The sequence below is a fragment of the Loa loa genome (genome assembly GCF_000183805.2).
Source record: "Loa loa unplaced genomic scaffold supercont3.94, whole genome shotgun sequence".
In the NCBI taxonomy this organism is placed as follows: domain Eukaryota; kingdom Metazoa; phylum Nematoda; class Chromadorea; order Rhabditida; family Onchocercidae; genus Loa; species Loa loa.
Genome location: NW_018108274.1, coordinates 17,445 through 31,421, shown reverse-complemented (window position 1 = coordinate 31,421; position 13,977 = coordinate 17,445). Strand labels below are relative to the sequence as shown.

Below are 13,977 nucleotides of genomic sequence, written 5' to 3'. Positions count from 1 at the left end.
TGGCATTTCATTAATAATTTTATTTCAGATATATTCAGGTATATTTCGATTGCCTTCTCGTTTTCCCGGTCAGTGAGTTATTAATTTCCTTAGAAATTGTAAAAATACAGAAGAATTTCAGGAGAAATGCAGAAGAATTTTTTTTTTACGAAGCACTAATATTTTGAATGGAAGTAAGCTGTAGAAATAATCACTTGTCAAAGTTAATTTCAGATTGTGAATTTATTAAGCCAATATATATAAAGAGATAAATATTCAGAAAGCATAATTTCAAAATTTACAAAATAATTTGCAAGTTCGAAGAATTTTGAAATTATATTATGAAGACGAATGTTAATCTTATTCTTCAATCATCATACTAAATTCAGATTTTGCTGTTTAGGATGTTGTAAATACAAAAATAAAGTATTAAATGAATGTTAGGAGAACAAAAATATGCCAAATCCATACAGATGAACTACCGTTCATCCATCACAAAATTATATAATGTGAAAACAGTTCTACTTCCAGAACATCGATTAATCGGCGACAATAATACAAATTTAGAAGGTGTCACAGATATTGCGAAAACATCCGAAATTCGAAGATATCTCAAATTTCAACAGGTGATACAAAAAGTTCCGATTGGGTTTCAGATTTCATATTTCTTCCAACACGAATTTTAGGACAAATGTTGTGAAAATCTGTTCGATGGATTTTGGAAGAGTTTATTTTGTCGGAAAACAAAGGCCAGAAAATGATAAAGAAAAAAAACGGCGCAATGTTTCCTAAAAGTTAATTTAAAAATGAAAAAGAACAAAAATAATCTAAATTGAGCTCTGCTTTATTCATTTTTGTATTCATTTTCAAATGAATCCATTTTAATGGTTTTTATGAATGGCATGTTATAAACTTAACGCTGGAAGCATTCTGCAAAAAATTCCGCCAGCATGGTGAACAGATGTAGACGAGGCCAAAATAGGCTATGGTTTGCATCTGGATAGATCTGCAAATTAAATTACTATATTTGTTTTAATTTAGGTTGAAAAATTCATTGTAGGAAAGTTTAGCTTTTTTCCGGAGATCAAAAGTTATGGTCTTAAGAAAGAATAAGACTTGAGGTTAAAAATCAAGAAGATTAAAATTTAAAGGTAGAAGGTTACTGTTATAAAACTGTACGAACAATAACATTAGCCGAATAGAAATACCAGGCTATTTTGATGTTTTCGCAAAAAAGGACGTATTTATTCAACTCAGTGATTGATTTAGAACAGCGAACATGTCATTTTAATAAAATATAAAAAAGTGCTAACCGAATTAAGAAAGTATTTCAGGATCTTTCGAAATTTTAACTTTTAAACTTTTGAATCCCTGAATCTCTTGAAACTTTCCGTACCTATACTGTCTGTTGTCCTGATAATTGAAATTTAAAATTTATAAAAACAAACCATAAGTTGGAATTGTATATTCGCTTCACCCAGTGCTTTTATCAGTTGTGCAGAATTCTGCAGATGGACGTTATCTACAAGCAACAACTAAATTATATAGGAAGAATGATTATTTAAAATTAGTTTCGGTGGTTATCTAAATTTGAGTAAAAGTGTATTAATGAACAAAGAAGATGACTTAGAGCTCTGAAAATTATCACGAAAATGATCACTACATTATGTAAAGTTCAGCTGCAAACTTTGGAATCACTGAATACCTCGAAATTTTCTATTAAAAAGCCAGAAAGGCCAGAATATCAAGAATAGTATTCTAAGGATTACTTCTCAACTGCCGTATCAAGCAGAGTAATTGCAAGAGTATATCTTGCAAGTGAAAGTAAGGAACTAATGCAGTAAGAATCCGAACATAAGTAAGGAAATTTTCTTACCATCAGAAATTCCATGTACCAGCAAAAACTGCACTTCTTTGAACATGCTAACATTTCTGATAAGACTGGCTTGTTCGTATGCATGCTCACTTGCATCACCCATATAACGTTCTGTGTATGTGGCATCTGCAAGCGCTAATCTCGTTTTTGCAAGAATGTCTCCAATGTTTCTTAACATGGCTTATCATTGTGTTTATTTTGAACCTTACCATAAAACTTGAAATCCGTAACAGGTGCAATACTCACAGCACATTTGAACAAATGGCTCGTGTCGCGTTCGACCACATGAGCTGTGACAAATCCACCATAAGACTGTAATAGCGAACTATGGTTATAATAAGTGCAACACATATCCTTTCACTCTAGCATGTATGTTTAATTAATTTTAATTGAATGAAGTATCGTAGAAAAGCTCTTATTAGATTTTGACCAATGTTATATTGAAGTTCCGTGGGGCGAGGATTTTTTTTGATTTATAATTTTTGTTGGGTTTCAATTGTTGATTCTTTTTTTATTTTTTAATTATCTGTACGATTTAAAGTGATTGTAAATGCCTTGCAGAACTGATAAGAGACACTTACCCATCCCCAGATTGCAATATGCTTCAAATCAATAAATCGATGTTTGGAAGCTAAGATTCTGAAAGGAAATAACAGCGATTCGAATAATCAAAAAATTGAAATTTCGGGATTTCAAAGACTTCAGAGTTTCAAAAAAATCAAACCATTTGAAATCATAACAGAATCCTCTTTTTTTTATCCGAATTTCTGGAGATAACAAGGGAATGACTAGAAGGACCTACTTCATTGCTTCAATTTGATCATCAATTTCTACCGTTCCTAAATTGCCATATAATGGTTCTTTATATTTCCATCCTCTCATGCCAGATCCACGACCATCAATGTAAACGACAATATACTTTGTATTAGTTGCTAGAAACATATCCATTGTGTTTGGTTTTGTCTCTTCAGTAACCTTTTGTGAACCTGGTCCTGCATACCTATAAAAAGCCTGAGAAAATAAGACTAAAATATTATTTCAGTAATAAAACTAAACCAATAGTAATGTAAAGTAATTACGGTAAAAAAGGAAAAAACAAGATAGGATGAAAACAAATTAAAAACCAACACGGAAAGAATGACTGGATATTTGGTATCAATATTTGTTTGATCGAAACCTGGCGGTAATAGCATTTTCACGATTGCTACTGCAACATTAACTTCACTTTCCCATCTCATTTATTGCTGTATAATTATTTAATATTTGAGAATATCCAATCATTTTCAACTCATTCAATAACCGTATTCTCATTTGACATTCGGTCAAGACCGGCATTGACCTCAGAATTTATCTAATATTTGATAGAATGATTTGAAAAGCAAAAGAATGTAGCACTTGCCATATCCATTACGCAAAGTGACATTTTCGTATCGCGTTGTAGCGAGAGCTCTCTCGTTGTACTTTTGTTCCAGATCCTTCCATTCTGTCAATTCTTCGACTACAAAGTAATATGAGGTATGACTTTGATTTCAAACAGTAATGTCAAGTATGATATGAAGACCTTTCTTCTCTCTTTAATGTAGCGACATAAGTTTCTGTTTACGGTTTAAATTTAGTTTAAATAATAAATATACACTACTGCTAAAATGACAGGGAAATCTCTTATAATAACACATATAGTTCATTTAGTTATTAAAAAATTAAAGGTTAAGGTATATTGGGTACTGTATGATTACTGTATAATCGTTTTTTTTTAAAAAATTACTCAATGAATTGTTAGAGGAAATGGATGATAAATAGACTCGAGGTATGCCTGGACCACGACAACATAGGATATATTTATCTGCATTAGTTGAAAACAGCACATCCTGGAATGTACAATCTGGGGCAATACCACATGTCACACATTTTGCTGGTTTATCATCATTCCTGATCTGAAATTCAATTTTGGTCTCTATTAGAAGACTTATATATATTTCTGATCTTTTTGATGTCTTAATCAAATTTTTAATTCAAAATTTCAACGTCGATTTTCTACACATTTACAATTTTCGATTCCAATTAAATTAGGAGGAAATTAATTTACTACATGATACGAAGTCGTGAACATGTGCCTTTGCGATGACAATGGAGATGCAGCCATAAAGTATCTAAAAAATGACAGATTCGCATTCGCATAGACAAGAAACGCAATTCAGACAAATGGATGGTAAAGAAGAAGTTTAGTCTATGCTTAGGGGGTCATTTCAAAGTTAGTCTATGTTTGAGGGAATTTAGAACATTTTCCTTTTAATTATTTAAAATTAAATCGTTTTAACTTTATTTTCAATTGACCAAAATGGAATTATCACCAATTCACTGAATCCTAGACTGTAGAAATCCAGAAAGATACAAGAATGCTGAAACCATACTTACAGGAGTTTCGTCTTCTGATTGTAGCCAGTGATTGATGTCACATCATAATCACTTCGGGTGAGGAATGTTACTTTCCCATATGTGTAGCTTTTCTGTAAAACAAAAAAAAAAAAAATAAGTTCCAACAGTTCAATTTCACTTTGTTAAACCTTATTAAAATTCAAAGATTCAAAAAACAGGTCAGAAAGCAAGCAAACTTACAGGCACTGATACTCGAGCAACTTGAGTGAATATTTCACCAGATGCGGTGTGTCCAGGTAAGCTGACGAAGTATGAATCATTAGAAAAGTGCCGGATACGGAAATTTTCCGGTTCAGCCCACAGTCTATGTCCAGCAATAGTGTAATACTGTTTGAAATTCTAGAAATTCATGGAACATAAGTTTTCTCCTCTCAAAAGTGAAATTATAAGTTTTGCGGTATGAATCAAAAAATATCCTCTTTCCACCGATATAATTTCTGAAAGTAAAAGAACAACATATGACTTTATGTGAAACAAGTGACGAATTATAACTTCAGATGCCAACAGAAATATCCGTGTGATCGCATTTTAAAAAAATTGTTTACTCTTGGGATGATAAAAAGTGAGAAGTTTATATACCATAAAATATTATATTAATTCAATAAAATTGACCTACCAAAACACATTTTCCGGAGTCGAAGGTACAAATTGTAATTGATACAACATTTTGATATCTGTTAGCAAATACAGCCATTAAAAGATCTTCATTATAGAGCGATATCCAGGAGACTGAGAATAAATAGGTTGACAAACTGAAGGAAATTTCCTTATCTTCCTAATCTTGTTATGTTTAAACTTGCACTATTAATCTTACTGAAATCCTTTTTCAATAAAGATTAAAACATTTTGAAATTCACTAGCGAACTTAGGATGAAATAGTATTTTCAAGTTTGTATCGGAAATAACCTTTTCTGCCCAAGAATAATGCCCATTTTTCGAGCTATTTTACTTTCCTTATTCCAAATATTGACAGTAACTTCAGGTAACTGTTCGACACCCGTTTTTGGATAAGGTATTTTGTTGATCGCCGGATACTGTTGTTGCCCAAACAGTGGATACTGTATTAGTGGGACTTTACGATCATCAGTCTTGATAAAAGCCAAATACCGTCCTGATTTTGACCACCACATACCCTTGAAGAATTTTCTTTTCAGTGTGGCTGATTATTATGTCAAAGAATAGCATTACTGATCGAATTCCCATCAAATTGAATGCATTTGCTTACTACATTAGTGTTGAAAATTTCTTCCTCATAAATCCAGTCCGCAATCCCGTTATACACCAATGTATTATTATCTCGGGTAATCCGGTGTATATAATTACGATCAGGTCCCTCATTGTAATAAATATCATTTCGGTGTACGAATGCCTGCAAAACCGTTATTCTGCTAAAAAATTTTTTTCAAAGATAAAACGACAAAGAATATAGCCTCTTTTGGAACTATTTTGGGATTGGGAAATTTTCAAACATATTCTACAATGTTTAAAGCTTTTATAAAATGACAAAACAAAGTTGCTCCTTTCAAATAATCTTTATCAAAATGGGAAGTTCCCAAACCTAAGCTTATCCTAAAAACTGAGCAAAAAAATTTCGAGAGTAGATAGTCCAGACTACAAGGAAACTTGGATATTCGAGGAAATTTTCGTTTAATTAAGTGTGTATAGTTGGCAAAGGATGAAATCCGAAGAAAACATTCAACAAATGACATCATTCATTGACAATTTCCGGAAAGTTGCGGTTTTTATGTCTTTGTAACGGAAACCGGATAATGGAGACATTTGGTCATCCAGAAAATAGACATTTCGGAGAGATTTTCTTTGTTTATCCATTTTCTTTTGGACATGTAAAATCAATAAACAAAGTATCACGTGAAAGCATGAAATTGTATACTACGTTATGTGAAAATCTAGACTGAATCGCTAGTACCCTTTGACCTACTACACCTCAAAATCGATATTTAGCCGAGATGTAATCAAAACTGTTTGTAAAGCTCACGAAATCATTCGACATTGGATTCCAAACAAATAGTTGCAATAACTCATCACCCGTCCCCTGCGGTCCAACCGATGCAAATGTTCTGTAATGAATAGAAGTAAAGGCGATTGAGGTATAATAAGAAAAGATTGACCAAAATTTTCGCTAACAAATAAATTAAAATATTTAATTGATTCTAAAAATCTCAAAAAGACTTACTGTGACTGCATAGAATAAATTAAATAAGTCATAGCGTTACCACTCTGAAACTGTACTTCCAGAATAATTTGTAAATTTCGAAAGAATGATATTTCAATTACTTCCAATGCAGATCAAATACCGCACTTATTATTAGGCGCTTAGTGACATTAAAAGTTGACATTTGATAATTACTGTCCCTTGATTGCTCAAAATACCAAAAAAAAAAAAAATACGAGAAAGATCGCAATTTACCTTCCTATCATCATATGAAAGAGCAATATAGGAAGAATCATGCGAGAAAATAACTTGATTAATATGTCCTTGTCTACCCTGCAAATAAACCCATCCTTTATTTAAATTAATTAGCCCATTAGACCTTAATTACTTAAGTTTAGCTTTCAAAGCATATACGTATCATCGATGAAAGATCACTGAATTCAAATACCATTGTTACTAACCAGGATATCATTTTTTGTGTAGAGAACAGAAGTGATCGGAATTGTAGAAGTGTTAACTATTCGGATGGAATCTATCGTTTTAAGCACAATTTTGTCATTGTCAATCCATTCGATTGTCTCTACTGGACCCAACAACGTGTTATGCAAAATATCTGTTAACGTTAATGGCATCCCTTTGATCGCTCCACCAAGACTGGCTACAATTCCATAATTTCAATTTACTTTAATCTAAACTGGAAATTTTCAATTCAAGTGAAAACGAAAATTCCCTAAAATTAAGAAATTGCAAGTAAAAATAATAACATCGATAAATTAACTTCTGATATTTTTATGCGCATTTGTGAAGTTGAAATTACGAAGTAAACCATGGAACTCCCAGAAGATATGTTTGGGTAAAATGAAGAATCTTCAACAATTATGTGACAATACAACAAATGATGTTATCAGTAAGTGGTGATAATTATAGCTGCTCATTTATCTGTAAAATGGATTATCAAATTTTAAGGGATATATGTACAATGGATATATCAGTATTTTGAATTGATGAGCAGCTATAATTATCACCATTTACTGAAAAAAAAGGATCCCACTTCACTTCACTTCCCAAAGTTATTTTTCAACAAACATATTTCAAACAAGAATTATTTTAAAAGGCAAAACTTTTTCCGCCACATTTCTTCTATTTGCATATTTGTTTGATAATAGCAATAAAATGTACTAAATAACAGAACGCACATCTCATTGTTGTGCAGTTTCTATTACCAAATATTTAGGAGGTCAAAGTTTATGAATTACTTAGCATTTACTATCGATGAGATGGACTTCCTTTGAGAAGAAAGTTTTACAGTGATAGCAGAGGACAACAGTTAGTATGGGGAGAGTTCAGTGTCGCACAAAAACTCCGATCACAGTACAATTTTACATGTTTTCTTTTTTTTAAAACTGATCCCGTGATACTTCGGATATGCTCAATGCTTGTGGTACTTCAATTCGTACATGTAAGATTAACTGAAAACAGTTCGGTGACAACTTACCTGGTGTGATAAGGAGTGCGGCAGCCAGAATAAGCGAGCACATGGCTGCGATAACCAGTAGAGCGATGATAATACCACGCCAGTTACGTTCGAACGGTCCCGAAGTTATCAATTCCTGTAAAATTATATAAGATTTAAATCTGAAGATCCATTTAAATAAAAAAAAAAGTAGATTAAGAAGAAAGGTACAAGCTATAACACTTTGCGAGTTTTAATTTAAATTAAAGTCCAAACTTTAAATACAAAATTGTCCTTTGTCGTATGTAAGCATGCACATAATGTCAAAATTTACTGATTGAATTTGTATTAAACTTAGCTGTTTATTTTTCCCCTTTCTTTTCCTTCTTTCTCTCTCTCTCTCTCCCTCTCTTTCTCTCTCTCGTTGATCGATCCTTTCATGAATTTCATCATATAACTTGCAAAACTTATGAAATTAGGTACTATTTCTACAAGAATTGGAAAAACTGACCGTTCTTGTTTATTCAACAATGTTTTCTTCACTAATTGAGACATCAAATATTGTCACAAGGGATGAGTGAAGAGGAGACACTGATAATGTGGGTATCACTCGTTTCCTGATATCTATCCATGCAAATAAAGTTGGAGGATGAATAACTATGTGAAGGACAAGTAGTGAAAGGTATCCTTGGTAAGATTACAAATTTGTGGTGTTCAGCATCAACTGATCAGTTATTACTTATTATAAGTAACAGTTATAAATCAATCTTGGATTTCTTTTTTCCAAATGAAAGAAATGAGACAGAACCAGAGTTTGATTTCTATTGGGAAAGATGTCCAATATCAACTGACCAGTGAAATGACTACTTACTCTAAGTAACAATAACAGCACTACAAAGCCAACAACAGAACATTTTGTGGTGTAATTAATTGTTTCTTCAAGAAGAAATTAATTAGTTCTAATCTATTGATAATGTAAATTGAGAATTTATAACATAAAAGTTTGGGTGAGATTGGAAATTTATTGGTTGAATTAAGCCAGCTTAAATTACATATATGGAAATGCGTAGGTGACTTGTAAATTGTAAATTGTCAATAAAGAGGTTCTTTGGACCCGTCACTAGTATATAAGATAATACCAATTAGATTTTAGTTCAATTTTCCAAAACGAGAAGGAATTAATTACTTCCTCCCTTTAAATTTCGAAAATATTTAAACAATTTATAGATTCAGAGCATTATTCACTGAATTTGTAAATATATGGCAGTAAGTTGGAAAAATTAATTTTAGTAAAAAAAAAGTGGCACAGTTTGAATTTATTTCTTCCAAGAATACCTTTCCACAAAACATTTTCTACAGCACTAAAAACGTGTAATACTTAACAAACACGTATTCGGATGACGTGATTTACCCGTTGAAAGGAAAAAGTGGATTGGAAACGAAGTTAAGGATAAGTTAATCATCATGATATTATTAAAATGTTACATTACAAAATTACATTAATTCAGCCTCATGCGAAAATACTGGTAAGATTTGATTATAATGGTACTTTTTTACCTTTAATCTATATGTAATCTAATTTGATATACTAATTGATTAAATTAATGAGAAATGATTGTTAAGATAATGACTGCTTCGAGATTTGGATAATTTGAAAATTTTTTGAAATCAATTTCCAAGAAATGCAATAAAGATTAACCCTCTCTTCAGGAAGAAATGATTAAGTAAAAAACAATGAGAAGTCAACTAACATTTGTCTTTGTTTTTTTTTTCCTTTTTTTTTTGAAAAAAAAAGGACACCAATTTTTACGCCACTTTTATCATTTTTCCTTCAATGGAGCATCACAATCACTGAATTGAATATTCGGTTGAAGTGAATAGAACTGAAGAGCTATACTCAGTATAAGGAATTGTGTCCAGAACTGCTGAGAAATAATTGTTGGAACGAGTACGATGAGGACGAATGCAATAGAGAATCAATTCTACGACTGAAGACAAGGATCAAAGCAGGTAGGATTGTATCGGATGGAATTGCATGATTATCTTCAGTTTTCTTCTTTAAAACAAGATGTCCAGAATCACTTTTTTTTTCAGCTCATTTTACTGTCTCGAAAAGTTCCTTTCCTTATTATCCGTTCAAAATGCTTCGAATCCTACAGGTTAAAGCTTAAAATAACACTATAGAATGGGACCAATGCCATATATCATTCTCTGTAATCACAAAGCACTAGAATGCTATGAAATCGTTTCACTTCATACAACCTCTTCCCTTATCTTATTTATCAGCACAGGATGATAGAGGATTGATTTCATTCTTAGAATCTAAAAGCAACCAATATTTAGAACTAAGCCAACCTCTGATATCCAAACTGAGTGTAGCAAATGAAAGGATTGATAATTTGAGCACAACCTGAAATAATTATCTGCCACGATGACTTTCACACAATTATTCAGGAACCTTTAGATTTTCAGAAAAACGGGGAAGGTAACGGAAAAACATTTCTGTTGTAACTTCCGACACCATCCAAATGCAATCAACAAGTGCATTTATTGAATCATTTACAAAAAAAAAAACTGAAAGACAGTAATCATATTTTTTAATTCCCTAAATAATATTAGAAATTCACTAGAACAATCGGGACTGTTTACTTGCTCCCTAATTCTAAAAAATCTTAAAATTCTCTATTCAGAAATTAGTTTTTGAACATATATGTTATCACAAAATTTTGTTTCTCCTTTGACTGACCGAAATTCAGATGTGATAACCTGAGTGATAATATTCTGACCGAAATTTAGATGTGATAACCTGAGTGATAATATTCAAATTCTCGAATCTCTTTATGCAAAACTGCAATTATAAATAATAAATAGAAGTGAAGGTTAAAGAAAACTGAAAACTCCCTTGCGCTAAACTTTTATAAAATCCAAAAACGATTCGCGATACGTCTCAGATATTAAAAACGATTCCCGATACGTCTCAGATATTAAAGATTCCAAGGCTAAATAAAAAGCAAATCATCCCGTCCTACAAGATATTTCAAAAAGGACAGTAAGGAAAAATGGCCTAGAAAAAAAGAAATCTTTTTATTTCATTTTGCATCATGTTCATGCAATGACGTTACTCATTTGGCTATACAGCTATATTTCTGATTACGAATTAAATATAATTAAGGAATTAAATATAATTAAGGAAAGAACTTACCATTAAATTACTTAATAAATTTTGAAATAGAAGCTTTTCTAGAAATCGGAAAGAAATATAACAAGGAGCTAAAGGAAGGTAGAACATTTGCGCTTCTATGAAGCGTGATAAGCCCCGAATTAGAACCAGATCAGTCGTATCTGCTAGAATTAATAATCCTTGAAATTCTAATATCCCAAAATTCCCCCGAAGCTGTTTATCTATTGCCATAAAAAAAGAGAAAAAAAAACATTGTAGTTTTTAAAAATGATTTGTCAACGTTTGTTAATATAAAAAGGAAATCAGTTGAGAGCAAATACCTTCCCATTACCATTAATTGGATCAAAACCATAGTGGCATTAATTAGTTGCTTAATTACCGGTATCCATATAATTAATTACCGGCAAAAGCCAAATGCTGTAGATTAAATATAAATATGCTAATGCATAAATATGTTATGCGTATAAATAAGATGGATTTTCGATGAAGTTGAATAAAAATGAGTTCAATTTGAGAATAGAACAACCAAAATTTGACGGAAATAAATCAAGGAAAAGTCATCTGTAGAAATAAATGAAAGATATGAGCTATTAAAAACTTACTATTGAATTACTTAATGCTTGCATCTCACCCAGCTACCCGGTGAGGAAGAGATATCAAAGTTTCCTGAAGTAGCTCATAAGTAGCAAGAGAAAGATGCGCAATTTTATGAGAGGAGAAGGATGAGAAGAAGCGAAAGAGATCAGGAATTAAAAAGATCTTAGATACTTTCATATGAATCGGAAAATTAGGAAGCAAAAGTGGTTGATAGTAAGCTTAAGAAATTGTTTGAAAACATTTCTTATCAACACATTTCTCATTTCTTTAAGAATTATTATTATAAGGAATGAGACGAACAGTTCATATCCATACTTCTATCGTACATAACTCCCAAAAATGAATTATCATTGATCAATATAGAATTACAAATTTATATTCAAAAAATACAATTTGAGATTGGATAAATCTATAAGTGAATGATAACATCAAATTAAAATCCCTACTTAGTTTCAAAATCGATTTGCATGATATGATAGCTTAACAGAAATCTTTTGATTTAATTAAATGCATCTTATAATATGCATACTTCTCTATATATTTCTGATTGAACCGTTTGTGCAAATGAGCCACTTAAAAGAAGCTTGCAAAACTAACTTTTAATCTATTCTGTCAAATGCATCTACTGATAACGTTGCTGCTCGTTTTTATATATGCCAATTTATGCTCGTAAAATAGGGCTATTAATTTTAAGGAGATTAGCAAAACGTCGAAATGAAATAAATCACAGAACGATTTTTAAATATGTGAACTTGTGGCATGAAAAATTAGAAATGGGATAGATTGCACTGAATTGGTATATTGAATTAGACCTTGAAAAGTAATGTAAAGTTTCTAGAATGGAGAAAGGTTAAGCAACAAGTCGTAAAGGTGTATGAAAACACCTTACTAAGCAGATTAAATATAATGAAGATTCAGGTAGAATGAACTTGAAATGAGACATTGTGTTAAACATTGTGCAAAGAAGGTAACTCTTCCTATTTCATGTCCAAAGATGTCATCTTCGAGCGGACAGATTCTGATGAACATTTGGATAGCTGTTATTATAGTGTGCAAGTATTATGCAAGCAGTAAATATTAAAGGAAACCAGTTCTTTCTGGGAATTGCTATTTTGGTCATTTCTTTTTTCTTTGCTTCTGTCAACCCTTTCCTTTTAACGTTTCCGTCCGATCAGATCAAAACAAGTTTGTGGATAGTTCTTGTTTTCTTGCAGGAACAGAGAATGGTATTTTATGAGGGAGAGGATGCGATGAAGAAATAGAACCGAAAACCGAATACTAAAATTCATCCATCTCTTCCAGAACTGAGCTGAATTTGTCCTTCGGAATATGTATATCGGAAGAAATAAGGAAAGATTATATGACAAACAATTTTCAGGTCAGCTTGTTATATAACAAACTTCTCATAAGAAAAACAGTTAATTTTATATGTCCAAAAGTGAGGAATGGATAAGCATACAAAACTCCCAGAAATTTCTGAAAAGTCTTGAGATCTAGAATATGTCCACTTCCTGAATGCTTACTGTATTTTGTATCTCGATATTAAGAAACAAAAAGAAATTTCCGGAAGTTTTTATTCAATAAACGATATCATTTGTTAAGTGCTTTCTACCAGATTTCATGGCTTAAAGTTTTAATGAATACAGTCGTTTTACGCTACTCGACAATTATAAAAAGTTATGTTTTCCCAAAACTGAAACATGATATCTGATATTCTTTCATGTATATTCATATATTGTAACATATCAGTCAGAAGTGAACACGTGACTTCAACCGGTTGACGCAAGTGAGCTGGATTGTCATCCCTTTTACAATAGCAAACCACCAAAGAAAATTTATCACACTTTTGTAAAGTAGCGATATTATTAGGGTAATAAGTTTGCAACAGTAATTTGCATAATTTATGGGGATTAAAATGGTTCAGAGATAAGATAAAATGAACCTTATCGGCTCCTTCTAAAAGATCTGCGTCGTTGTTTATGATCGAGACTGTCATGATTCATTTATTAACCAGGATTTGTCCAATCTCTTTTCATATCGAATCCATTAGTGAGAATTTTTCTTTCAGGATTTATAGTCCACTTCGGGTAATAAATGGTTTACTAAAGAAAACGGAGCTGAAAATTTTGTAATTTCAACAACAAGAAATGATTTACTGCGATGCAAAAATTAAATATCAGTCGAAAATGTTTGAATAGTTTTTTGATTTCTGAAAACTTTCGAAACTTTTTAAATTTTGTAGAAAAAAGTTTCTTTCGAAGTGAAGAAACAATAAATTGAAA

The 13,977-nt window shown here is 31.6% G+C and overlaps 1 protein-coding gene across 1 annotated transcript; it reads right to left on the bottom strand.

The window, feature by feature from the left end:
* Positions 1 to 878: 878 nt before the first annotated feature.
* LOAG_00435 (prolyl oligopeptidase) lies at positions 879 to 13,814 on the bottom strand. The gene is made up of 21 exons (XM_020445432.1): positions 13,638 to 13,814; positions 7,960 to 8,074; positions 6,926 to 7,122; positions 6,720 to 6,797; positions 6,486 to 6,535; positions 6,288 to 6,369; positions 5,517 to 5,660; positions 5,198 to 5,424; positions 4,908 to 5,043; positions 4,472 to 4,630; positions 4,271 to 4,362; positions 3,942 to 4,005; positions 3,621 to 3,789; positions 3,255 to 3,353; positions 2,984 to 3,062; positions 2,658 to 2,855; positions 2,437 to 2,494; positions 2,065 to 2,167; positions 1,856 to 1,981; positions 1,428 to 1,501; positions 879 to 985 (listed from the first exon to the last, which is right to left on the bottom strand). Exons 1-21 carry the CDS (start codon positions 13,689 to 13,691, stop codon positions 893 to 895), a joined length of 2,397 nt encoding a protein of 798 aa, XP_020304105.1. The 5' UTR covers positions 13,692 to 13,814; the 3' UTR covers positions 879 to 892.
* Between the last annotated feature and the right edge of the window lie 163 nt (positions 13,815 to 13,977).

What these genes read in the sequence shown, in the direction of transcription:
- LOAG_00435 (XM_020445432.1), bottom strand. Translation starts at nt 13,691, where the DNA reads ATGACAGTCTCGATCATAAACAACGACGCAGATCTTTTAGAAGGAGCC. An exon ending in ATTATTCTTGGGCAGAAAAG is followed by an intron (nt 5,044 to 5,197) that starts GTTATTTCCGAT and finishes AATTTCCTTCAG; the next exon opens with TTTGTCAACCTATTTATTCT. An exon ending in TCACGACTTCGTATCATGTA is followed by an intron (nt 3,790 to 3,941) that starts GTAAATTAATTT and finishes ATTGAATTTCAG; the next exon opens with ATCAGGAATGATGATAAACC.